The sequence below is a fragment of the Bemisia tabaci genome, chromosome 7, assembly GCF_918797505.1.
Source record: "Bemisia tabaci chromosome 7, PGI_BMITA_v3".
In the NCBI taxonomy this organism is placed as follows: domain Eukaryota; kingdom Metazoa; phylum Arthropoda; class Insecta; order Hemiptera; family Aleyrodidae; genus Bemisia; species Bemisia tabaci.
Window position 1 is genome coordinate 36,129,271 of NC_092799.1, and position 25,162 is coordinate 36,154,432.

The following is a 25,162-nucleotide window of genomic DNA, read 5'->3' on the forward strand; positions in this document are numbered from 1 at the left end:
TTTTTTTGAGTTGGGTTAAAAAATCGAATTTCCAGATTTTAGCGGCAAATCTGCTCAGTGTCCTAGAGAGTATGTTGCGAGCGTTTTATTTCATTTTTGTGCGAATGAAGCACATTAAGTTGCAATATAATGTGCCAATATTTGGCCCTAAACTTGACAGATAACAATTTTAAGTGGTTTTCTCTGAAAACTACGTTTTTTTATGGCAAACTTCTTATCAGGCACCCTAAAATTCATTCTTCTATCTCCTCTTCTCTCCTACTAATGATTACTATTTTTATTCGGCTATCTCTTCTTCTCTGTTACCAATGATGACTATATATATTCTTATATATGTATCTCTTCTTCTCTCTTACTAACTCTAGCTTGATTCTGAATATTTGATCATTCTTTTTCCCTCAAACGTTCCTAGAGCACTCTTCTATATTCTAGTGCAGTTAATTTGATTTTGAATCTATATGAGCCTTGGTCTGTTTTCGAATGGACAGTTACAATTTCGTAACCATAGAGAAAATTTCGGAAAAACACAGGAAAAGTACAGGAAATGCAAAGTCTAGATCTAATATCAACCATGATTTTATATCTAAACCAGAAGCTTTTTACACCATTGCTAATAATGGATGACGCATGTTCGAATTTTTACAGTAATTAAACATTAAATAAAAACATTGGCCTTGATAACTTCCCCATAGGAACTTTGAATGATGTGAGGGTGCGTGTGCGTGTGTGTGAAGATGAATTTTTCATTTTATTTTTTAAGTCATCCCTATCACAGTCCTTCTGAAATTAAAGAGAAAAACTTCTTTTTCCTCATTTAATTGCTTCCAATCGATTTTTGAAACTTTGATCTTGGCCATTTTAAGGCTAAGGATTTTTATCATCAGGTTTTTTGGTCCATTGAGGAAACGTCTCTGACATCTGGTTCGCCCGCTACCATGTATTCCTCCATGAGGCATTCATTGGCACCACGGCGAATTTTAAAAAAGCCTTTTATACCCCAATCTCGGCCCCATGAGTTGGCTGCCAACCAATAATCAACCCCTTTTTCTCGGCCCCAACCAATTAGTTTTACAGCGTGACCTCCCATGTTCAGTCCTTTTGTATGCCTGTAAACACCTGAAAAATAACACTTGAAATTAATCCTTGGCTAATTTAACAAATTTTTGTCATATTATTACAAAGGTATGAAGGTATTCAAATATTTATGTAACCCTGCACCATAGGCATCAAATTTTGAAGAAGTTATTTTTAGTGGTCAACACTTTTTATCATCTATTGGTCGGCTATTTAAAGGGTGACTTATCGAACTATCTGCTCCACCAGAAAGATCTAATTTAGCCAAGTCTTTTCCAAACTGCTCAACCCTACGTTCATCAGCTATTGTCACGAAAACATGAGCTCTTTCCTCTCATCAACCCTATACAAAAAATATTGGTCATTGGCGAAGTGACTTTCCTTTCACCTGTTTTGGATTGACCCCCATTTCTTGGAAAGGGGTAAGAATTAAAGTATCCATTTGCACGGCCGATCTTTATTTAACTTTAACTAATGTAAAAATGTCCTCTCTTACCTGAGCTGTAAAGCATAAAATCTGAGTACACCATGAAACTAGGTACTATGGGACCGTTTAACATGATGTCCAGCTGAGCTATCGTCAAGTTCGTATCTGGGAGGATGTACGTATTTCTTGCTGGAACAAAGCATAACGCGGTCCCAATATCAGAGCATGCATAAAAAATGTACCCAAAGGACATTAAAGAGTTTATTTGAACAGGAGTTAGTGCATACAGTCTGAATATGAAATAATTTGATGGAGACTTTGAAGTGAAAATGACGAAATCCTCAGAATCAAAAATTGACTTATTTCTATCCAGTCCGGTGTAAATGGACCTCATTTTGCAATTAGGAACCACTATTCCTGGCTCATTTTAGAAACAACATGTATGCCATTGGTTTCCCTATGCAGAGAGGTGATTTTACAAAAGAGCCAGAGATAGTGGCTCCTCATTGCAAAATGTAATCCAAATCATCTGAAGGACATAACTCATGACAACTTGGATTTTCAATTTTTGGATTTTTTTAGGCATCTTTGATAAAATGTGTTCCTAGTTTAAAGACTCCGATAAAATTTTCAAAAACTGTGACAGCAAAGACTTGCTAATCTGGAGCACTAGACAAGGTCAAATTATTAAATAGGTACAGAAGAATGAACTATTGTTAATGAAGATATACAAGTAGTATTGAAGATTAACATTTTTCCGAGTTACAATTGCTTTCAGTAGTTCCTGCCAGTAGAATGACTACTCCTCAGAAAAATGTTATTTTATTGACGATAGGTATTGAAGTCTCCTTCAAGGGCTGATTTACATAGTGGTTTAAGTAATATATGTAGGCTTTCGGACATGAGATACTTACTTTTGTATCTGGGTGCCTCTTTATATGGGATCTTATAGTTGGGATTGGTGCATTCCTCAACACAGGGGGGCGTCTCTTCAGCATCAATATCAACCGTTTCAGTGCCTTCTTCCGGTGCAATACTGTACGGTTTGCAACCCTAAACAAATAAAGATTGAATTTTATTAAATAATTTAAGATTAAGATCTCTAGTAACTACAGAAACCCGCGAGGAATGAATTAAAATCGCGGAAAATTAAAATCTTGGCTGATCCTGATTTCGAGATATCGCAATTTGAAATTTTCATAGTAAATGCACGTTTTCTATTGATTTTGATCCGCTGTTTTACTTACTTGTTCATTGAATCGGCGTCGATCGGTTCACGTTTTCATTTTCCGTCCGATTCATGTCGATCGTACACATACCCCTCGTTACATGCAGACAACCTATCATACTGTTCCTTAAACTGAAAAATTCGCCTTCAGCTGCGTCCGCAGCAATTGATGTTGCGAATATGTTGTGCGTGCTGATCTGAGCTAATTACATACTTGACTTTGTGAAGGCGTTTAATGTGCGAAAGTAGAGCACTCTGTTGGAGAAGAACGGAGATGAGATTGAACGAATCGCTCAATCCTCCTTCGTTCTTTTTCCGACAGATCGCGCTACTTACGCACATTAAACGCCTTCACAAAGTTAAGTATGTAACTAGCTCAGATCAGCACGCACAACATATTCGCAACATCAATTGCTGCGGACGCAGCTGAAGGCGAATTTTTCAGTTTAAGAAAGAGTATGATAGATTGTCTGCATGTAACGAGGGGTACGTGTACGATCGACATGAATCGAACGGAAAATGAAAACGTGAACCGATCGACGCCGATTCAATGGACAAGTAAATAAAACAGCGGATCAAAATCCATAGAAAACGTGCATTTACTATGAAAATTTCAAATTGCTATATCTCGAAATTGGGATCAGCCAAGATTTTAATTTTTCGCGATTTTAAATCCACACGTATCAGAATCACCCCCTTCAAACCGTTTTTGGGTAAATTTTTGTCGCATCCCCCCCCCCCCCCCCTCAAGACCGCTATCTATTGATGATCGAAGTGCGAAACCATGTATATCCGTTTGCAACGTTGCAAACTTCCTATTATACTTGCTTATTCCTGCGGAAAATTAGTTCACTTAATTTCTTGAAAACTTCCATGTTTTTTTTTCTATCTTAGTAGAATATTCCCTGCAAAAAAAAAAAAAAAAAAAAAAGCCAACATTTTGAAACATCGCGATAGAGGCACGTGGTTTCGCAATCCGGTCATGGATATCGTGCAGAAGTACTTTTTCTCTTATGAATGTCGAAACCGACTTTTCAGAGTGTAATGTTTTATTACCTCTTTAACTGCATTTCTCTTAAAATCGCGATCCCACAATCTGAAGCACTCCAAAAAACTCAATTTTTTGATGTTTTTTTCAGTTAGTGGTGCAGAATTGACCTAAGCAGCGGTTTATACTTATCCATTACAAGTTCTCCCATTCCCCTTAAATGGAGATGCTGCATGTGTAAGGAATTTGCAATTTGACAATTGATTAATCTTATGGTAAAGTTCGCGAGAAACACGATGGTGCCACTGGTTTTCTCTGAAATCAACTCCCAAGCTCAAAAAAAGCTCTAGAGTTGAGGCCAAAATGGGGGGGGGGGGGGATATCCCCCGCTATCCTGAGAGTCCACGTCTACATCAAGACAAACTCTCCTTGCAAAGATAGGAAGCAAATGCATCGACAGGGCTGCCACCTTATCTGGGGACTATCAGACTAAAAACACGGCATCACTCGACGGTGAAACTACCAAACCACGTATCTCGGTTTGCGACGTCGCAGACTTCCTGTCATACTTTATTTTTTAAATGAAAAACTACTCAACGTCCAGTCTTGAAAATTTCTGTAATTTTTCCTCTTCGTACGAAGAAAATTATGTGAAAATTTCAAGGAATGATATTGATTTGGTCTACTTCAAAAAAATCAAATGCAAGCGTAGATTTTTAAACACCGCAAACGAGATACCTACGTGGTTTGGTAGTTTCACCGTCGTAATGTATTTGCTCCCTATCTTTGCATGGAGAGTTTGTTTTGATGTAGAGGTAGAATCTCAGGGTAGCGTGGGATATCCCCTCCGTTTTGGCCTCAACTTGAGACTTAAGAGCTTTTTTTGAGGTTGGGAGTCGATTTCAGAGAAAACCAGTGGCACCATCGTGTTTCTCGCGAACTTTTACATACGAATCAATAGTCAAATTGCAAATTCCTCACACACGCAACATCTCCATTCTCCCTCTCCCATTTCCAGTCACCTTTCCGGTTTCTACCGCATAGTGTGATCATAGAGTACTCTATGGGTACTCATGTACTCTATGGGTGTGATGGAGGTTTTACATGCGCACTAACTATTCCGGAGCCGTAGTCTCCCCCCGTGATTTCACCATTCTTCATGAAGTGTTCCCAAGTGGCCATGGGGTCGCCACCGTCACAGCCATCGCCGCAAGCCCCGCAACAGGTGACAAGATTCTCCGCCGAAATGTGCACGTTGATCTTTCCACCCGACGCTATGCACAGCCGGTCGGACAGCGCGCCCGCCGATGAGACCGCCTGAAATCATATCCCATTTTTCAACACTGGAAAAAAAAAAACACATTGGATCTTGAGTCCAGACTCTGAAAAATATCGACAAGAAAAAATACTCTTGATTCAATCGGATTTAAGCTTAAATCAAGAACCCAGCCTCTTTAATTTGAGCGGATTTCCTTTTGATTTAAGCTTAAATCTGATTGAATCAAGAGTATTTTTTCTTGTCAATGTTTTCAAGAGTCTGGACTCTAGATCCTATGTGTTTTTTTCCAGTGAATGAAACGCTTTTGCGAAATTCAAGGCAATCGTACTACGGAAAAACGCCGTATGAACCTTCAGACGTTGCCACATTTCCTTTGATAAAACAAGGATCCCCTGGTTAACTTGTGAATATTTTTCCTCCAATTTTTCAGATAATTTTGTTCGTAATTTCACCTAAAGTTCCTGAAAATTTCAAGGAAAAATATTAATGGCTTCCTCAAAAATAAACATTTAATCGAAGGAAATTTGGCAACTCTCGAATGTTCATACGGCGTTCTTCCTTAGCACGGCAGTATAGTAGACTCACGAGTGAGCAATGCTAGTATAGGTTTCAGGGCATTCCGTCAACGATTTTTGGTCTGGGTACCAGTTTTATCAAGTAGTTTATGCCCATGCGTAAAATAAGCAACAGTGACTCCGTCCAAGCGTTAGATTTTAGTCCGTATGCAAGTTTTTATTGACAATATCAAAATGACAAAATGAGAAAATTGAGAGAGAAGGAGTTATCGTTACGGTAACTCATTTTTTAAATGAAATGTTACTTTTTCCTTTTAATTCATCTTTTCAAATTGTCATTGGTGAATATTTGGTTTTCTTTCTATCCTCACAATTTTCTATAGATATAAAATATACCTTTTACTTTTTTAAATGAAATATAACTGCCGTGAATGTGTTGAAAAAATGAATAAAAGAGAATAAAACCAAGGAGCACGCAATCTTTGGTTTTAACCCATTTGTACATCGATCTTTAAGAGTCAAATACATCCAATTTGGAGCGTTTGGTTGTGCGTACACCATGCCGCAGAAAAGTAAAAGCACAAAATATAAAAGAAAAAATTAAAGTGCTTTAGAAATCATTAAATTTGACATGGAACCACTTTAACATTTACGAAACACTCATTACATTTTCCTTTAATACATAATTTTTTTCATCAATTTAAACGAATAATCCATGCAGAGTGTGCAAACATTTCAAAATAATGAGTTGAAAAACGCTGACTCTGCGAGTTTAAATATTAGAGCCTAACATAGAGCGGAGCGGCTTGCTGCCAGTGCGACACGCGCATTGGCGCCTACAAACCTAACAGGGATACTTCACGCATTGCGCAATGCGTGAAGTATCCCTGTTAGGTTTGAAGGCGCCAATGCGCGTGCCACGCCGGTCGCCCTCGCCCGCCGCGGCGCTTCAAGCAACTATTTCGCGACAGAGGTATTGTACAATATCATACGAAATTGAAGGCGCTGCAACGTATCAAGAATGACAGGCGTCCTCTAAGAGTACGGAGCTTTCCTGGCAAAACAAATCAAGATATACTACGGCATAAAAAAGAGAAGTAGTCCATACACTCACAAAGTCCTGGCATCGTATTTAATAACGTATTATCAATATTATTTTATAATAATAATTTTTCGACTACCGCTCTCTTTTTGCAGTCGTTCGATTTAATTTGCGAGGGAACTTCAGGCTTTTGAAAGATGCAATCAATCATGATACATTGGGGTGCCTTTAATCTCGTATGATGTGCAACGTGCAACAGCTCCGTGGCGAAATGGTAGCTTGAAGCGCCGCGGCACGCCGGCGCCGTCGCGAAGTTATCGTATACAGGAAAACTCTAAGAGCCTTTAGCAGAGGCAAATCAAAAGGTTTATCCGGTTCTGGTATAACAAGATGGGCATTTCTTGAAAGATAATTAAGTCCTGTTGCACCCTTAAGAGGTTTAAAGAGTTTTAGTGAATTTTCCCTCGTGGAATTGACGCTCCCCCATTTTTACAAAAATTCTCAATTGTATATTATTCTCCATTGGACAAAAAAAAAAAAACCCCCAAAAAAACAAAAAAACAAGAAAACCCTCATTCTTTCAAGACACTGCATATTTTCATCCAAAAACGTTCTGAGCAATTTTTGTATGTATTTACATGTACATGCGGATCAATTACGAGGGTCATCCAAGAAGTAAGTTCACCCCTTTCATATCTCCGAAACTAAAAGAGATAAATCAAATCCGTAAATAAGAACTTCCTACTTATATCCTCAGCTCTCCATAGGTACCAAGATTTATAAATTTGGACCTCTGGTTGCCGAGATATTCCATTTTTACGTGAACAACTCCCGACCAGTTCCGTCCACCAAACGACGCGCTGCGATTCCCGTCACGCTACCTGAATTGACTGTGTTCCCCCCACATCTACGTAGGAACAACCAACTCAAATATTCTAAGATTAGCTTTAAAGCAATCTTACCTTATTTTTCGACGTAATTTCCGTTCCTAGTGATGCCTTTTTCATAGCGTTTCTGAAGCTTTTTAATGCCGTTCTCAAAGAACTCTTTTGGTTGACTCTTGAACCAGCCATTGACTGCGCTTCCATCACATGCTGATCGTTCTCGAAGTGCTGGCCACCTAGGTGCTTCTTGAGTTGCGGGAAAAGATGATAGTCACTCGGGGCAAGGTCTGGAGAGTATGGAGGATGAGGAGACACCTCCCACGCAAATTTTGGGTCTCTTTCGCCGTGTGAGGTCTGGCATTATCATGAAGGAATAGGGGACCACGAGACAAGAGACCCGGTCGCTTGTTTTTTATTGCCAATCGCAACGAATTTAATATTCCACAATACCGTGGTGCATTGATTGTACACCCTTTCTTCAAATAATGGACGAAAAGTACTTCTTGAGAGTCCCAGAAGACAAAAGCGACGCGACAGCGCGCGGTGCATCTCATATCAGCGCGTCGTTTGGTGGACGGAACTGGCCGGGAGTTGTTCACGTAAAAATCGAATATCTCGGCAACGAGTGGTCCAAATTTAAAAATCTTGGTACCTATGGAGAGCTGAGGATATAGGTAAGAAGTTCTTTTGTACCGATTTGATTTATCCCTTTTAGTTTCGGAAATATGAAAGGGGTGAACTTACTTTTTGGATGACCCTCGTAACTTAGGGTCTCGATTAGTATGAGGACCAAAACTCCAGTGCCAAAAAAATGCGTGGACCTAAACTACTGGAAAAACAGGTATGCTGACAAAAAGTCGTTGACAAAATGTCCTATAACCAAAGTATTAGTAGTACATATCGACGGCGAAACTCCTAAACCACGTATCTCGTTTGCGGCGTTTAGAAGTTTCCGCTCCTATCATGCTTCTTATCTGAAAGCGAATCAACACCATTTCGTGAAGTTTTCACAGGATTTTCTTGGCACAAAGCAGAAAAATTACAGAAATTTTAAAGAATAAACGTGGAGTAGTTTTTCTCTTAAAAAATAAAGTATGACAGTAAGTCTGCAACGTCGCAAACCGAGATACGTGGTTCGGGAGTTTCAGCGTCGATGTATAAAGTGATTCAAACTTTGCGCTTGCGAAAATAAATATTGATAGCTGAAGTGCGGGACCACGTAAGTATATCTCCGTTTGCGACGTTGCAGACTTCCTGTCATGCTTTATTTTTTCTTTGAAAATTACTCAACTTGTCTTATTGGTAATTTCCTTGAATTTTCCTCTCTGTTGGCCGAATATTCTGCCCTTTCAAGGGTGGTTTCACGATAACTGGAATAGTTTTGTCGCCGTAACAGACAACACATTTTTCGGTCATATTTTTAGTAGAAATGAAATCTTTCGAATTTTTTCGCATTAATCTTCAAAAAGTTGCGTATTATAACGCTTTTTAATGATTTATTGCTTCACTTCTCAATCAATATTATGTAAATTTCGAAAATGTGCTGTATCGCGTAACAGACAGCATATTTTCGACCATTTATATATTAAAATTGAAAAGAAGAGCGATAAATCTTTGAAAAGCGTTATAACACGTAACCCTAAACCATTACTAACCATTACCGTAACCATTACTACTAAAAATATGTTGTCTGTTACAGCAACAAAACTATTCCAGCTTATCGTGAAACCACCCTCAAGCAATAAAGTTGGCTTGTTTCATCGAAAAAGACAAGATAGGAGCCGAATTTTGAAACATCAACGACAGAGTTACGTGGTTTCGCACTTCGGCCATCATTATTACCAACATACGTAGGTCCCACCCAAGGTAAAAGTGGAAAGGAGGTATGCTCTTCCCGATCCTTTTGGCACTTGCCGCTAGAGCTATGGCGCGAAAGTTGAATTTCAATAACTTTGTAGTCTCGGCCGAAAACAATTATAACCATTTACTGTTGATAAAAATGAACGAACGGTCACCTCACTGAAATCATATGGATTTCCTCGCTCTTAAAAGAATTTGATTGCACTGAATTTGTTCGTTTTTATCAACAGCAAACGGTTATATTTGTTTTCGGGCAAGACTTGGCAGAGCAGGGAGAATTTCTGGAGCCGTACACAGCGCGCCATGGCGCACGACCCGCCTTTCATTATTACACTTCATCTAGCTTTGAGAGTTCACTAATTACTTCTCACGACTAGTGTGTAATTTTAGAAGTCAGAAATTAAAAAAAAATTTACACGATATACGAGTTTCTCGGACAGAGAACTCTCCCCACAAGAAATCATTCACCACCCGCCTTTGGGGGCGCCGCGGCGGGTCGCCAACTCCAAACGCGCATTGACGCCTACAAACCTAACAGGGATACTTCACGCATTGCGCAATGCGTGAAGTATCCCTGTTAGGTTTGAAGGCGCCAATGCGTGTGTCGCGCTGGCATCACGCCGCTCCGCTCTATGTTGGGCTCTAATATTTAAACTCGCGGAGTCAGCGTTTTTCGACTCATGATTTTGAAATGTTTGCACACTCTGCATGGATTATTCTCATTTCTATTGATGGGGGAAAAAATGCTTTAAAGGAAAATAAGTATACTGTGTGTTTTGTGAATATTCATGCACCCAATTAGTCATATTTACTCGGATTTCATTTTTATTGGATGTAAAAAATAATTTCTGATTAAAATTAACGAATTTCCGAATTTCTGAACCTAAAAGGCTACTTCACGCATCGCGCAATGCTTGAAGTATCCCATTAGGTTTGTAGGCGTCAGTGCGCGTTCCGAGCTGGCAGCGGCAGCATGCCGCGCCGCGCCGCAGCATGCTATAAACTTGCCCACAATAAATAGGTCAGGTGTTAAAATGTAGGCAATTTGACATCAAATTCGAAATTAGCGACTCAAAACCAATAGTTTCAAAAATGTTGTAATTTTTCAATCATTTTCCGACTTATTTCTTCCTATTCCTGAGTTTTGGACCATAATGCGCCGCGGGTTGGCGGCTGCTCGTGAAATTCTCCCCTGTGCTCAACCGGCCAAGACTGCAAAGATGTTGAAATTTAAATTTTGCGCCACATCTCTAGCGGCGGAAAGCGGAAAGCCGAGTTCTGGCCTAAAGGATCGAGAAGAGCATACCTACGTTTCACTTACCTTGAGCCGAACCAGTCAATGGCAACAACCAATAAGTTATTAGACCAATAAGTTGGAGCTTGGTATCGTCGGCATTTTCTTCCTTCTCTGATACAGGGCGTCTCTAATCATGTCAAAAAAAGGGAAGATTTTAATTCTTCCCTGGTTCCAATGTGAATGATAAACTGTAATATCTCTTCTACGTGTGGATGCCCGATTGCCCACGCGCAGCACAGGTTGCAAAAAATGTTGTGTATGTTGCCATTCAATAATTGAAGGGGCTCCTCTTTTTGGTATTTATTACTGTAATAAAATCGAAATAAGTTGCATTTTTTTGCGTAGCAAATTGATCAACTTCTCCGCGAATGGAACTTATTTTTTATCGTATAAAATTAAGATTTATTGACCAAATGGTGTAAAAATACTGGCGGCAAAAAAAATTCCAATTTTAGTTCATCGATTGCAAAATTATTTCAATATTTTCGTTGCAATGTGTGCCTCTTTGGTTTTGGGTATTTGCAGTAAATTTAACATATATTGCATGGCATTCCGATGAGACAACATGCCTTCTGTAACCTCTTCTTCTTCTTCTTTTTTTTTTCAAAAAGCAACGTTACTCAATACTAGAGTACCTGTATAGCGTTGAGCAGTACCGACAGTTCGGTTACTTGAGGGCTTAGGGCCCAAAGTGCAGCCACCCTTTTACCGAACTTCCTAACGCACAAAATTCCACTGCCAGTCTGCAGATTCCAATTGTAACCAAGATGGCCAAGAATGTACAGAAATGAGCGTCCTTCCGCGAAATTGAGTAAAATTATGCAAAAACTGAGTCAATACATCGTGCTTAGTCAAGGTCGGTTCAGTAAAAATAGTATCATAAATCGTCTTGATCAATTGATATTCATAGGTTGCTGCCCTTTTGGACCTAACTTTATCTCGCGCAGGCATCGTGAAGGACTGCATGGACCTGTCCCGGAGTTTCAGATCTGTCGGCACTCTCCCTATACAGGTTCATCTCCGCGATTCGAAGCGTGGAAAAATCCTGAAAGCGTTTACCAGTGAACTAAGTTCGGTTCTTATGAGCAGAGGATAAAGTTGGAAGTTCTCACCCAGCAAGATCCGCAGTCGGACTGCTGCCTGATGGTGTTGAGGGACTCGCAGGCTGGATAGTATCTCCTCAAGTCGAAGGATCTCGGCACGGTGGGCAACATATCCTGATAACCGTTCGAGGTAATTTTATCAATATTGCTGTCGAGGCAAGACTCCTTTGAGCCCGAATAAGAGGCACCGTGATCCGACGTCAAGTAAAATGGCAAATCTCCTCTCGAAAAACCTACTCTTGAAAATTTCCTCCGCCGTAGACGCGACCCAAGCCGCTCCTTCACGTCTCCATACGTCACCGGGCGCCCGTAGAAATCGCGCGCCTAGAATGAAATCCAGAGACCAAACGAGAAGCAAAAGATACAGGGCGACCCAAAAGTCCCGCATACCACCTCAATACTGCCGTGCTAAGGAAGAACGCCGTATGAACCTCCAATCGTTGTCAAATTTCCCTTGATAAAACACGAATTTCCCGGTGAACTTATGAATATTTTCCATCCAATCTTTCAGGTAATTATGTTCCCAATTTCACCTGAAGTTCCTGAAAATTTCAAGGAAAAATATTCATAACATTCCTCAGAAATGAATATTTTATCGAAGGAAATTTGGCAACTCTCGAGTGTTCATACGGTGTTCTTCCTTAGCACGGCAGTACTCTGCTGTGCTAAGGAAGAACGCCGTATGGACATACGAGAGTTGTCAAATTTCCCTTGATAAAACACGAATTTCCTGGTAAACTTATGAATATTTTCCATCCAATTTTTCAGGTAATTATGTTCCCAATTTCACCTGAAGTTCCTGAAAATTTCAAGGGAAAATATTCATAACATTCCTCAGAAATGAATATTTTATCGAAGGAAATTTGGCAACTCTCGAATGTTCATACGGTGTTCTTCCTTAGCACAGCAGAGTACTGCCGTGCTAAAGAAGAACGCCGTATGGACATACGAGAGTTGTCAAATTTCCCTTGATAAAACATGTACTTTTGACGAAATTCATGCATATTTTTCCCTAAAACGTTCAGATATTCTAGATTAAACTGCGTACAAAATTGTCTGAAAATTTCGAAAAAAATCGTCAAAATTTTCCCAATAAATTCGGTTTTTATCGAAGGAAATTTGGCAACGTATGAGGTCTCATACGGCGTTCTTCCTTAGCACGGCAGAATAACCTTTATGTTTCTCGCAGAGACAAGAGACCCTCCACTGGCCTCTTGGCGATTAGGGATCTAGAAGCAAACAGGGTACTCGCCCAACATAGTCGTGGACGGTAATCCAGGATTGCGCGAAAGGTCTAAGAGAATATTCGAAGATTGCGCGAAAAAGATACAAGGATTGCGCGAGTAGAAACCTTAACATCTGCTACAGGAATGCGCGACTTTAAAATGAAGTTAATTTGAGGTAGAAGTTTGGCAAAACAGGAAATAGTTGAAAATAAACGCATTTTTATGTTAACGCTAGTTGAGGTCAGTTTGTAGACAAGTCATCGATGTCTTACCTTCTGATGATAAATGAAGTGAAAAGATTGAATAATGGACGTTGGTATGAAGAACTTTCCTACCTTTTCTCGAAAAAAATATTTAATCGGGAAAAAAGAGACAACGTTGGAATGCTCATACGGCGTCGAAACACAACTTGGGCCTTTTAAGCCCCAGTATACGATGCCGCGATTGTTCTAACGCGAGTTCGAATAATCGCGCCAAACACAGTGCGGCCTGCGTCAAACGCATATTAGTGCCTGCAAGACTGGAGAGATACTTCTCGCATTGCGCCAAACAGTGCGGGCGGCGTCAAGTCCATATTAGCGCCTACAAGACTGCATGAATACTTCTCGCATTGCACCAAACACAGTGCAGTCGCAGGCGGCTACGTAGCGGCCATAGGCCCCTCGTTCACTTTTTAAAGGTCTATGAAAGCTCTCTGGGTCATTCGTGCTGCGAGGGCTATCCATCGAGGAGAGACATTCCCGTAAGTGAGGAGGGAATGAACAGTCCTCCGCGATGTAGTTATCTACCACAAACTACCTAAGGTTGCCAGATTAACGCTTCCTCGTTGAATTGAATATTCGCACAAACATGTGAGTTTTCAGTGCCAGAAAGATTCGCGCAATCCTACGCATTTCCAAAAGGGTAAAAAAGGGACATTCTCGCAATCCTATCGCAGCCGTCGTGGACTAGTCGTACGTAGCGGGAATTCAAATCGTCACGTATTTTTATGCGGATATCCCGCTTTTCTACGCACAGGTTCACTCAGTGAGAATAGAAAAGAAAGTTTTTATGGATGAAATTCATTACCAGCGTGATAAAGTATGTGTCCTAAAATTTTCATCTGAATATCAATTTTCCTCGATGAAATAATCGAGCGTGATGTGAAGATCTCAAAATTTATTCCTAAAATTCACCAAAGGGGTCCTTCCAAACTCACCCTCTATGCTGAAGGGAAAAAGGCTGTCCAAAATGACCCATTTTAATCTCTATAGCTTAATTTCATCCAATCATAGCAAAGCTCTGATCGAAGAGACCCGAGTTGATTAGATTAGGTTGAAAAATTGAAATAAGTGCGTAAAAATGAAAGCAGCGCAATTTTCCATCGTTAGTGTGAAGATGGGAGTTGGTGACCACTGCGTCATGGGGCGACGCACAATAGAAAGAATAAATTGGAGATGTCGAACAAAATATGGTAACTTCCAAAGCTTATAACTCTATTAATCTAAAGTGTTGATGATTCAAAAGTGATTTCATTGGTTTTCCTCGTAAAATTTTCCTAACGAATCACTCTTTAGTATTTAAAATTTGCCGAAATAAACATTTTAAACTTTACAATTGTCAAAAATTTCATGTCTGACCTCTTCCAAAAACTCGTCCCACTGTGCGGCGCAACTTGGCGGTCAGTCGCTCGGACTTATCCACGTGTTCTCACGAATCCGCGCGAATTCTTTCCACCTCAATACTACCTCCTTTCTCTCCGCCCCAACATCAATATGAAAAACCCCTATAAATTATCTATTCTTCCCGTCTCCTTAACCTCTGAAACCGTAAAGGCATCCTTTCGTCCAGGCTTCACCGATTATGTTTTCAATCGCCCATTCTGGGCAGAACAAACTATTTTATTTTACATTGTTGACCGTTGAAGTACAATGGAGATGTTGCATGTGTGAGGGATTTGCGATTTGACTGTTGATTCTTAGGTAAAAGTTCGCGAGAAGTACGATGGTGCCACTGGTCTTCTCTGAAATCAACTCCCAATCTAAAAAAAAGCTCTCAAGTTGAGGCCGAAATAGAGGGGATATCCCACGCTATCCGGGGAGTCCACCTCTACATCAAGACAAGCTCTCCATGCGAAGATAGGGAGCAAATACATTAGCAGGGTTGTCGTGTATTCAGTCTTAGAGTCCCCAAATAAAGTTGCAGCCCTGTCAATGTATTTGCTCCTTATCTTTGCATGGAGAGTTTGTCTTCATGTAGAGGTGGACTCTCAGGGTAGCGTGGGATATCCCCTCCATTTTGGCCTCAACTTGAGAGCTTTTCTTGAGCTTGGGAGTTAATTTCAGAAGAACCAGTGGCCACATCGTGTTTCTCGCGAACTTTTACAAAAGAATCAACAGTCAAATCGCAAATTCCTCACACATGCAACATCTCCATCAGTTATTTCCAGGCTTTACTCATAAACGAGTGGATTTCCTCTAATTTCTTTCGCAAAAAGAGGAGAGGATACGAAAGCTCATTTGTGTAGTGGATATTATACTATCTTTTCTATGTAGAATGTATGTATGTATCTTTTCTATCTATGTAGGCGCTTTGCGTTTCACACCGACCACCGCTGCTGAAACGCACTGTGTTTGACGCAATGCGTAAAGTATTCATGCAGTCTTGTAGGCGCTATGCATCTCACGCCGCGCCGACTGCTGCTGACCGCACTGTATTTGACGCAATGCGTGAAGTATTCATGCAGTCTTGTAGGCGCTATGCGTTTCACGCCGCGCCGACTGCTGCTGACCGCACTGTGTTTGACGCAATGCGTGAAGTATTCATGCAGTCTTGTAGGCGCTAATATGTGTTACATGCCGACCGCCGCGTCGAGGGCTTCTCCTTTTCATCTCAAGTCCTCGTCATCATTCCTCTCTGCGCCGCGCCGTTCTAGGCCAAATTGCGTGTTTGGTTCCTCTCTTTACTCGACTAATTAAAGCTGCTGTCTCTTATATCACCGAAAGACGACAATATTAAAAATTACTATACTCTCAGGAAGTGGAGATTTTGTCGCCTTTTCTCGTTTGTAATTTTTTTTCTGAATCCGATATTTTTTTATACCTAAATTCAAAAAATATTGCAAAATTTGCCGCCCCCTAAAGCCGCCATAGGCCGCGGCCCATGTGGCCACCCCCTTAATCCGGCCCTGGCTCTAGTAACTGCTGACGCGGTTAATTCTGCGTTTTGTGTGTTTTCGCACACTTCTCGTACATCCCGAATGTTAAGTCAGCATCCTTTTTTTTTCGGTGTAATCTTGTATTATACTTGAAATGAGATGGTGTAGTGGGGTGAATCTAATAAAAAATAACTCACGACCCAACTTTTTTGGGCGGCGTTAATCTCTCGTGCCAAGCGTGCCGGATCAGGAATGACAATTGTGCTGTCGTCAAGAGTCCTTGCGAGCTCCCACAATTCGAACGAAACACACAAAAACACCAACACCTGTATTCTGTAAGCGAGGCAGTAATCTAACGTGAGCACATAAAAGAAATATACCTACACATACTTCAGTATTTCATCGTGGGCAGAATTCTGAAACTGAGTCAACCTTCTTCGTCAATCTAGCCACTGAAAGTATTAAGAGTAACATTTTTTTAAAAAAAGAGGAAAACTCGTAGAGGATAGGAAATCTAAAAATTTGCCTCTTTTTGTAATAGAAGTTTTGATAAAGGTGATCATAGAGATTTCAGAATTTAAAGCCTACATAGCCTTCCTTAATCCCGAAAGCTTCTTTTTTTCCGAACCTACGGGCTGCATCCATAAAAAGCCCCTTATTATTCGACTAATTTCAAAAATACCATATATGTACTAACTATTTCTTTTCATAAGCAGGTAGATGCTTTCTAGAGAGCCTTAATAGAAGAAGGTTCGATTGCACTATTCAATCCAAATAATATTCATTGAATAGCCAGTAGCTATAAATTCTCCTTAATTTAAGATGGTGGGCAATACTGGGCTCATGCAAGCTAAAATAGTGGTATCAAAATGTCGTAATGGGAAGGGGTACCCCTCCTTCCTCCTTTCCACTTCCTCCTTTCTGTTTTTTTGGCTATGTTCGTCCTCGTCCCAGCATTGTGAATCTGGCATATCTTTGAGGAAAACTTTTAGGATGAACCATACAAGGTTTATTTATTGAACCACGAGCTTTTTGAAAACGATAACTAACATCACTTAATAATAACAAGTATGTGATACTATGCGCAATTTTTGTTTTACTGGAATGATTTTGTTCTCACTCATAGGAGACACCCGCATTTTCTTTTATTACCTTGATGAATGAACAAAATTCATGTACGTGGCAAGAATCACATCGAAGACGAGAACCAAAAAACTTATAACTCGTTTTAAAAGTTGTAAAATTGTTCATCAAAATTGATTTTTAAATAATTAAATACTAGAGAGGCCTTTTTACTTAATTCTATTAATAGAAGGGTATCTTTTGATATCAGTTAAGTTTCATAAACTTCAGGCGTTCATTTTCAATCATATGAAACTACAAGTACCAGTCAAATATGGTGTCCAGGCAGTACAGTGGTCACCTGATCATTTTTAATAGAGTGACTTATAGAAATGTGTTTTACACGTGTCGTGCTAGTATCAACGAAAACATGGAATCGCGGGGAAAATATCATGATTCATAACGGGCAGTTCAATTTCACTGCTGGACTGATTTGATTTACCTGGTTAGCTCCATGCTATGACGTAATCGTTAAAGTATCTCCGCACGGTTTGAGCACAGGCTCTGCACTGAGCTAACTTTGAAGCTCTTTTAAAATGCTCATCGCATTTCCTCATCATCCGTGTCAATTTCGAGGATGCGTCAGAAAAGGCTTAATCTCATATTGATGCATAGAGAGCTGTTCGGAGCTGACGCAAAGCGGATTGCAAGAAAATTGGCTGCCACATTTTCAAAAAGAACGCCGTTTGAAAACTCGAATGTTGTCAACTTTGTCCCATAAAATTATGTAAATTCAAGAGGCTATAATATGAGTATTTTTCTTTGGAATTTTCAGCGGTATCTACCTCATCAGATTGCGAATTGATTTGATCGCCAGACACACTGCTGAAAATATTAGATAATATTCGATTCTACACTCTATTACATGCTGAGGATAAGTCAAATCAAATTTTGGAAGCGTTAATTTGGCAACGTCCGAATGCTCATACGATGTTTTTCCGCGAAAAGACATGAATGGGCACGACATCATGAGTTGACATCAGGCCTACAAGCATAGCACAAGTTTAATTTCAAATGCTCGCAAGCATCAAAATTCTCCTAGCTGCGAGTTTCACTGCTCGCCAGGAAGCCGCAGATCATCAGATTTTGGTGTTTGCGTGGTACAAGAATGTAGTGTTCAATCGGACGTATTAATGCTAAAAGGAACTATGCTGCGCGCATACCCCATGCACATAGTTCCTTTTAAAATAGATACGTAGAATTCTAGCTTACTCTGTGTTTTTGGTCACGCGATCGCGAAACGGTGCCATGTGCGAATCACTGAAAAATTAATTAAGGTCTGGGACGAAGAATGAATCAGCGATGCTGGGAGGCTGCTGTCTCCCTGGTGTAGTTTTCCTCAAGGGAAGAATTTTCAAAATTCAGCGCTTTAAGCAATTTTTTGAGAATGTGATAGGTTTTCAGAAATATTCTCCCCCGAAAAACGTTCCTTTTTCTTTATGCAGCTACTTTTGCCTAGCTTTACTCTGCAGGAAATAATCGACGGTGTAACCGGGAAGATACCTAATCCTGATTCTAGCCCTTTGCCTTAAGGCCTAGATACACACGGCGATTAATCGCCGCGAATGAAAGACGAAAGCCAATGGAGAGCCATGATTTCGATTTATCGACGTCAATGGATCGAAATCAAGGCTCTCCATTGGCTTTCGTCTTTCATTCGCGGCGAATAATCGCCGTGCGTATCCAGTGCGTATCACATCCCACCTCGGACCCTGGTACCAGTTTTAAGGTCCGGGCCCCAAGAACAAAAGAATATGAACTATGCAAAACGATAATCCAGGTATCGGAACTTGGCTGTTTTGAAAACGCCTTCAAATGCGGCGTGATACCTCACGCATTCCGGAGAGTTCAAATAGTTGTATCATTGCGCCTTAGAAATACGACGGAAGATTACAATTGAAATAGCCTTCATGCACGCTGGCCTTTTCGATTTCCTTTGACATTTTTGCAGTGGTGAATGCATAGCTGAAGTGCGCTCCACCTAGAATTGTATTTAGCAAATGGGTGGTTTTTATAGGAGGATTTTAATTAAACAAGTGGTTAGAAATGGAAACAAAATAATATGAACTATGCAAAACGATTATTCCGATAACGGAAATTGGCTGTTTTGAAAACGCCTTCAAATGCGGCGTGATACCTCACGCATTCCGGAGAGTTCAAATAGTTGTATCATTGCGCCGTCAGAATGTGACGGAAGATTTAAATGGAAATAGCCTTCGTGCAGGCTCGCCACATCCCATCTCGAGCCCTGGTACCAGTTTTAAGTTCCGGGCCCCAAGCACGGAGGGGGGGGGGGGGTCCGAGGGGCATCCCCGAGAAATTTTAGAATTTATACGACTAATCGGACGCATTGTGAAGCTTCCATAAAGACTTTTTCCATCAATTTCTGCGGAATAATTATGTTTTTTTTTTATACTTTCAGCACAAAATACTTGCGAATTGTTGCATTCAAAACATCTGGAAAATTTTTATTTTTTTTTTTGGGGGGGGGGGGCATATGATACTATTTTCAGTTCTATGAGGGCCAGGCCCCCCTGGACTCCCCCTTCGTTTGTCTATGGCAAGGGAGTTGAGCCATGAGCCATTGAAGTCGAGGATGCCCAGACTGGAGACTCTTAGCATCTGACGACGGAAGAAAATGAAACGCAGTTACTAAAAATATCCCTCTGTACTGAAAATCTTGAAAATAGATAGAAATTTTCCAAGAAGTATACTTCTTTGAAAATTTAAGAAGAATTCTACAGTGTCCCAGCGTGTTTCTGAAAATCTATTCACCTTTTGCGAAATTTTTAGGGTAAATTTTTCACTTTTTCTTTCGAAACAAGGGTTGCATGTGAATTCGTAGTGGTTTTTTACGGGTAACACGGGCCTCTTCCGGGTCCCGGGCCCCGGTACTCGGGACCCAATATCCCCCCCTTGTGGCGGGCCTGTGCGTATCTAGGCCTTTAGATTTCATGAAAAACCAAGGAATAAGACTTTTAAAGAATTTTCTAAGAAGATTGCGCATCAAAGACAGCTGGTTTTCTTTCACTAAAGTAAACCTGAGGGTAGTTTTCAACATCTCAAGTCTGAATATGTATTTCATGCCAGAAGACACTTTTCCTTCAATTTGCCTTCAATTCAGCCGTATAGGCAACAAACGTGCTATCTATTCAAAACTCACACAAACAGGGTACGGGTACGTCAAAAGTATTGATATTCTTTAATATCTCAACTCCTTGCGAACGGTCGCAGATATTATAACATACGGTTTGGACGAGCTTCCGCAAGTAGAAGTAGGCAAATTTTTGAGGTGACCCCCAAAGTCGCGAATTTTTAGGTGGGAATGGCCTGAAAGGCCAAAGTTCATATAAGAAAACTCCTTTAATTTTCAAAGTTCTTGCGTAATCTTCACACAGGTGATTAAAAATGAGAAGAGGATAAAGAAGAAGAAAAAGAAGAAAAAAGGAGAAGAAGAAAAAAGGAGAAGAAGAAAAAGAAAAGAAAGAAAAAGAAGAAGAACAAGAACAAGAGGAAGAAAAAGAAGAAAAAAGAGAAGAAATAGGAGAATAAAAAGAAGAAGGAAAAGAAGAAACAAGGAGAAGAAGAAATAGAAAAGAAAGAATAAGAAAAAGAAGAAGAGAAAGTTTTCAAGGAGTGGTCTCCGCGAAAAACTCATTTTTTTTATCGGTAATAGATCTCACCATTCACTCATTCCAGTCCGGTGAAAGCGTGGTGGATTCTGTTCGAAAGGGCGGCAACGTTGAGGGTGGTCGCGTTGTGCGTGCTGCATAACTTCTTAATCCGGGCGCCAGGAGGCCTGGGAAGCCGTGGGAATCGATAGGCCATCGTTTATCAGAGGACAGCCTGCAATTGATATTGAGCCACTCAACTTGAACTCAACCGAATTCACTCATTCCGGCGGCGGCGGACCCATCCAACATCGACAGCGTTTCCCTGCCCCAAAACCTCCATCCTTCTCGCGTCCTTCTTAATGGTTTACCCCTTGATGCCAACTGCGATCAAATTCTAAGATATTGAGAATCTCGATTTTTCTAGATGCTGTGGATGCTGCCTATCGTGAGATGGAGTTCGGCAGCGAGGTTGAAAAAATAAAATGAGGTAGCTATATATCACAGCTTAGAGGAACGCTGAAAAAAAACTCCGGCCATGGAAACCGTGCTTACGGGCTCAGAGGTTGAAAGTTCCGGGCGTAGCACCCAGAGAAATCTAAGCTACGGCTCAAGCACTCCATCGCTCTAGCATAGGGTATGTCTATATAGCCCGTAACTTTTTTTCAGTGAATTAATTTTGCATCTTACGACGCAAATAATTCCGAGGATCGAATTTTGACCCTTCGAGAACATTTTAAAGTTAAACCCTCGGTGCCCATGACTTTTTTAAATGCAAAGTTCCAAGTTGGGTTGAACTGACCCGTATTTAAATACATTCATTTTGATAGTTTTTGAAGTATTATCTATGTTATTCCTATGTTTTTGAAGTAAGAAATACTTTTCTTCATATTTTCACTAGGTATTTTAGTAATATATTGGTGCTTTCTTATCCGCCATATCGACGGTAAAACTACTAGACCACGCATCTCGTTTGCGGTGTTTAAAAATCTCCGCTCCCATTTTATTTTTTTCAGGGAGAAGAAATTAATATCAAACCTCGAAGTTTCCACGGAATGATCTTCGCACACAGAAGAAAAATTAAAGACGTTTTCAAGAATTGACGTTGAGTAGTTTCCAATAAAAAAATTTCAACTTTTTTTTCTTTTTTTCTTGGAGGATGACAATACTTCCTCTCTAGTCTCTACCCTAGGGGAGCGAGAAAGTAAAAAGTATGACAGGAAGTCTGCGACGTCGCAAACCGAGATACGTGGTCTGGTAGTTTCACCGTCGATATGTAACTTCTCTAAGAGATAGTCTAGTCAATTTGACCCGTCTAAGGTTTTTTAGGAGTAATCAACAAGAAAAATTCCATGACACGACACAACTCTCGCCAAAATACTAATTTTTAGACGTGCGCACTTCACGGCTCTTGAGAGACCTCTGAACCTTTTTCCCCCTACATGATTATTTTGGACACATTGTGGCATATTTTGCGCAAACTGAACCTTAACATTTCTCAAATTTCCAAAATAACATACATCTTAATGCGCGTTTATGACAGTGCAGAGTTGCAAAAATTCGCAGTTGATGGGTGTCCGTGTTGCATCTGCAAAACTGAGGGCGCGATGACGCGAGATGTGAACTCGCAGTAGCTGCAGTGCTCCGCTATATGCCGCCAATAATGTGTCGCTCGGATTCGGGAGAAAAGTTTAAAAAAAAAAAAAAAAAAAAAAAAAAAAAAAAAAAAAACTAGGCCCGATACGTCTCTCTTATATCTTCGGCTATGTTGCTCACGTAGCCCTTAAAGCACCACCACAAATAAGAAAAGTGGAAGCAAACACAATATGGAAGTAGAGCAAACGAAAGGACGTGCTTTGGTGGCGGCGCAGAGATACAACTATTCGTGCTTGATGGATATCCTTGTTGCGTCTACAAAATTGAAGGCGTAACGGCGCGAGGCTTGAGCTCGCAATGCTCCGGTCTATGCTGCCAATGAGTTGTCGCTCAGATTCGGGAAAAAAGTTAAAAAACGAGGCTATAACGTATCCCCTATCTTCGATTGTATTGCTCACGTAGCCCTTGAAGCACCACTACAAATAAGATAAACGGAAACAAACACAATATGGAAAATAGAAAAAGGAAAAAGTAGCGCGTTGATGTCAGCGTAGAGATCCAGCTATTCGTGTTTGATGGATAAGTAGAATCAATCCCAGCATGTGTTTTGAAGTCATAATATTCCTAAAGTCGGTTTTGATAATGGTCAATCTTCTATTTAGCAGAACATTTTTTTGGGCTCTGTAATTACCGAAAGTTAAATTTGTTCTGTCCGCACCGTAGACCAAGTAATCAGGTTTCTTTTTTTTCGAACAATGCGTGCTGTAATAATGCAGTTCTATTTTTTTAACACTCATTCTAATTTACATTATTTTTGAATTTTCCAATGCATATAGATAATTTTCGAATTAGTCCATCGACATGTTAAAACTATGTTATTCTTCATTGTACCGAGGGGGAAGGGGGTATGAGAAACAGGGACCTTGCATAAACTACGTAAGGCACTCGGGGGTGGGGGGAGGAGGAGGGGGAGGGAGAGGGCGAGGGGGGAAGGGGGAGGTCGCGAGGTATCTTAAGTAAGCTATACGCTTTTAGAGACTTTTTAGACGCCTTATAGAGTTGTAATATTTGTCAAAATTTTACTTTTTTCAGATTTTATTTCTTCCAAATTTCTTTAATTATCAAAGACTGACTGTGGTCCAAATTTCGTATTTTTTAGACGTTTAATGTTTTTTTTTTGTTAGATTGTAATTTTCTCTGAACTTTTTGAATTTAAAAACTGGTTATTTTTCATGATCTCCTACCAGCGATGAGCAAAATGTTTAAAACCATACCGATTTGTTTCAACACCATTTTTTCATTAAATTATGTATTTAAACTATAGAAAGGGGTGGGGGTGGGGTCGCTAGCCTTACGTAATTATTTAGGGGGAGGGTCTAGGCTAGCCAGGGGGGGAGTGGGTTAAAAATCGGAAAAATTACGTTACGTAATTCGTGGACGGCCCCACAAGGGAGGATAAGAGGGTCTGCGCTAGGGGAGGGGCGGCAGGGTTTTTGGCTCGGGCGAAGGGCGCTTCCCGGAATGGTGCGAGTTTTCCGTTTTACGGCTCAGTTGAAGCGTGGAGACGATCGCGACTCGACGCGGAAAAGCGCGGGAGATTTTCCGAGGCGAAAAATGCGGACGCGTGCCGCCTTCCCGTTATCGGTGCCCCGTCCCGCCCCCTCCAGCCCTCCCCTCCGGCACCACCTCCCTTTGTTGTTCCGGCAACTGTTTACCCTTTGAGCTGTTTCCCTTTCAACGAGCCATGGGTGCGTTTCTCAGCTCCTTTGATATGAGCTCCTTTGATAAGGTAAGTAACTTCCTCTCTCCCTTCTCGCCTCGTGGTGCTGTAGGAGTGGATACGGAGTATTTAACCGATACAACTTTATAAAAGATATTTTCTAGTTGAAATTTCAAGTCGATTTTTTGTCTAGTCGAAATTTTAAGTTATTGAGGTACAGTTGAATTTTTTGTGAAATTTTTGGCCCCTTTATTTTAAATCTTACTTCAATGTTTATTAGTCTCGGGTTTACAGTTTTAGCGGTTTTCTAGTTGTCCATTGACAAATTATTTATTAACTTTAACTTTCCTCGAATCTAAAAAATAAGAGGCACCTCAACGCGCTTCCGCGAGGAAAAATTGAATGTTGCTTCAGCATTTATAATGTTAAAAAAATGTGCGACAGGTATAAATGCTGATTTTACAGTAAAAAATGCTAGGTTATAACTACTCCCATGATTAAATTGACAAATTCAATGTTGAGTTAGGGTTTAAGTCTATAGGGTTTAGTCGCGTCTAAATATTAAATTTTTGTTTCGGAAACGAAACGGTACAATTAAAAACAGTATTAGGTCCAAATTTCAAGTCATTTTTTGCATTGCAAGTAATGTTGTTATTACCGTTTGAAATGAATTGTTTCTGAAAGGAGGTATCAAGCTAATGCACTTTAACTGCATGTTTCTCGAATGCGCAATGTAGCAATCTCTAATATTGAAAAGCTCTCGAAAGGTCAATTTTTTTTAAATCTCAGGCATCCTGCGCCTAACAATGCACATTTAACGCCTAGTTCAGTCCGCAGCTTTCCTACGTTTTAAAACTTTTTAGCCTCATCTTTTCTGGCGGATCCATCACAAATGTTTATTGAATACTATCTTCGTGGATTACTGTCGGTATTTTAATACCGGCTCAGTATTGAGCCAATAAATTCATTAATTCCATGCACGCAAATGTTGACCCAATTTAGCCAAAATATTTTTGTCTGAACTGGGATGGGTTTTTTTTTTGCGGGGTGCCTT

At 40.3% G+C, this 25,162-nt stretch overlaps 2 protein-coding genes across 5 annotated transcripts in view; one reads left to right on the plus strand and one right to left on the minus strand.

Annotated features, from left to right (window-relative positions):
* Positions 1-558: 558 nt before the first annotated feature.
* Positions 559-17,776, minus strand: LOC109032131 (cathepsin B-like cysteine proteinase 4). Of its 4 annotated transcripts, none has more exons than XM_019044101.2 (7): positions 17,624-17,776; positions 16,257-16,392; positions 11,707-12,021; positions 4,834-5,034; positions 2,416-2,554; positions 1,571-1,690; positions 559-1,116 (listed from the first exon to the last, which is right to left on the minus strand). In XM_019044101.2, the coding sequence occupies exons 1-7, from the start codon at positions 17,635-17,637 to the stop codon at positions 881-883; spliced, it is 1,161 nt and encodes a 386-aa protein (XP_018899646.2). In that variant the 5' UTR covers positions 17,638-17,776; the 3' UTR covers positions 559-880. The 4 variants fall into 4 exon arrangements, with proteins under 4 accessions (XP_018899646.2, XP_072158978.1, XP_072158979.1 ...); XM_072302877.1 differs by lacking the exon at positions 16,257-16,392 and adding an exon at positions 16,450-16,511 and having other exon boundaries at positions 17,624-17,709; XM_072302878.1 differs by lacking the exon at positions 16,257-16,392 and adding an exon at positions 16,444-16,511 and having other exon boundaries at positions 17,624-17,692.
* A 6,168-nt stretch (positions 17,777-23,944) lies between these two features.
* LOC109032134 (arylalkylamine N-acetyltransferase 1) overlaps positions 23,945-25,162 on the plus strand; it is a 108,897-nt gene continuing 107,679 nt past the window's right edge. Inside the window, exon 1 of the mRNA XM_072303031.1 lies at positions 23,945-24,177. Within this exon, the coding sequence (XP_072159132.1) occupies positions 24,133-24,177 (45 nt within the window). The 5' untranslated portion in view covers positions 23,945-24,132. The remainder of the gene's footprint in view (positions 24,178-25,162) is intronic.

What these genes read in the sequence shown, in the direction of transcription:
- LOC109032131 (XM_019044101.2), bottom strand. An exon ending in CCGCCCAAAAAAGTTGGGTC is followed by an intron (nt 12,022 to 16,256) that starts GTGAGTTATTTT and finishes ATTTCATTCTAG; the next exon opens with GCGCGCGATTTCTACGGGCG. An exon ending in TTTTATGCTTTACAGCTCAG is followed by an intron (nt 1,117 to 1,570) that starts GTAAGAGAGGAC and finishes GTTATTTTTCAG; the next exon opens with GTGTTTACAGGCATACAAAA.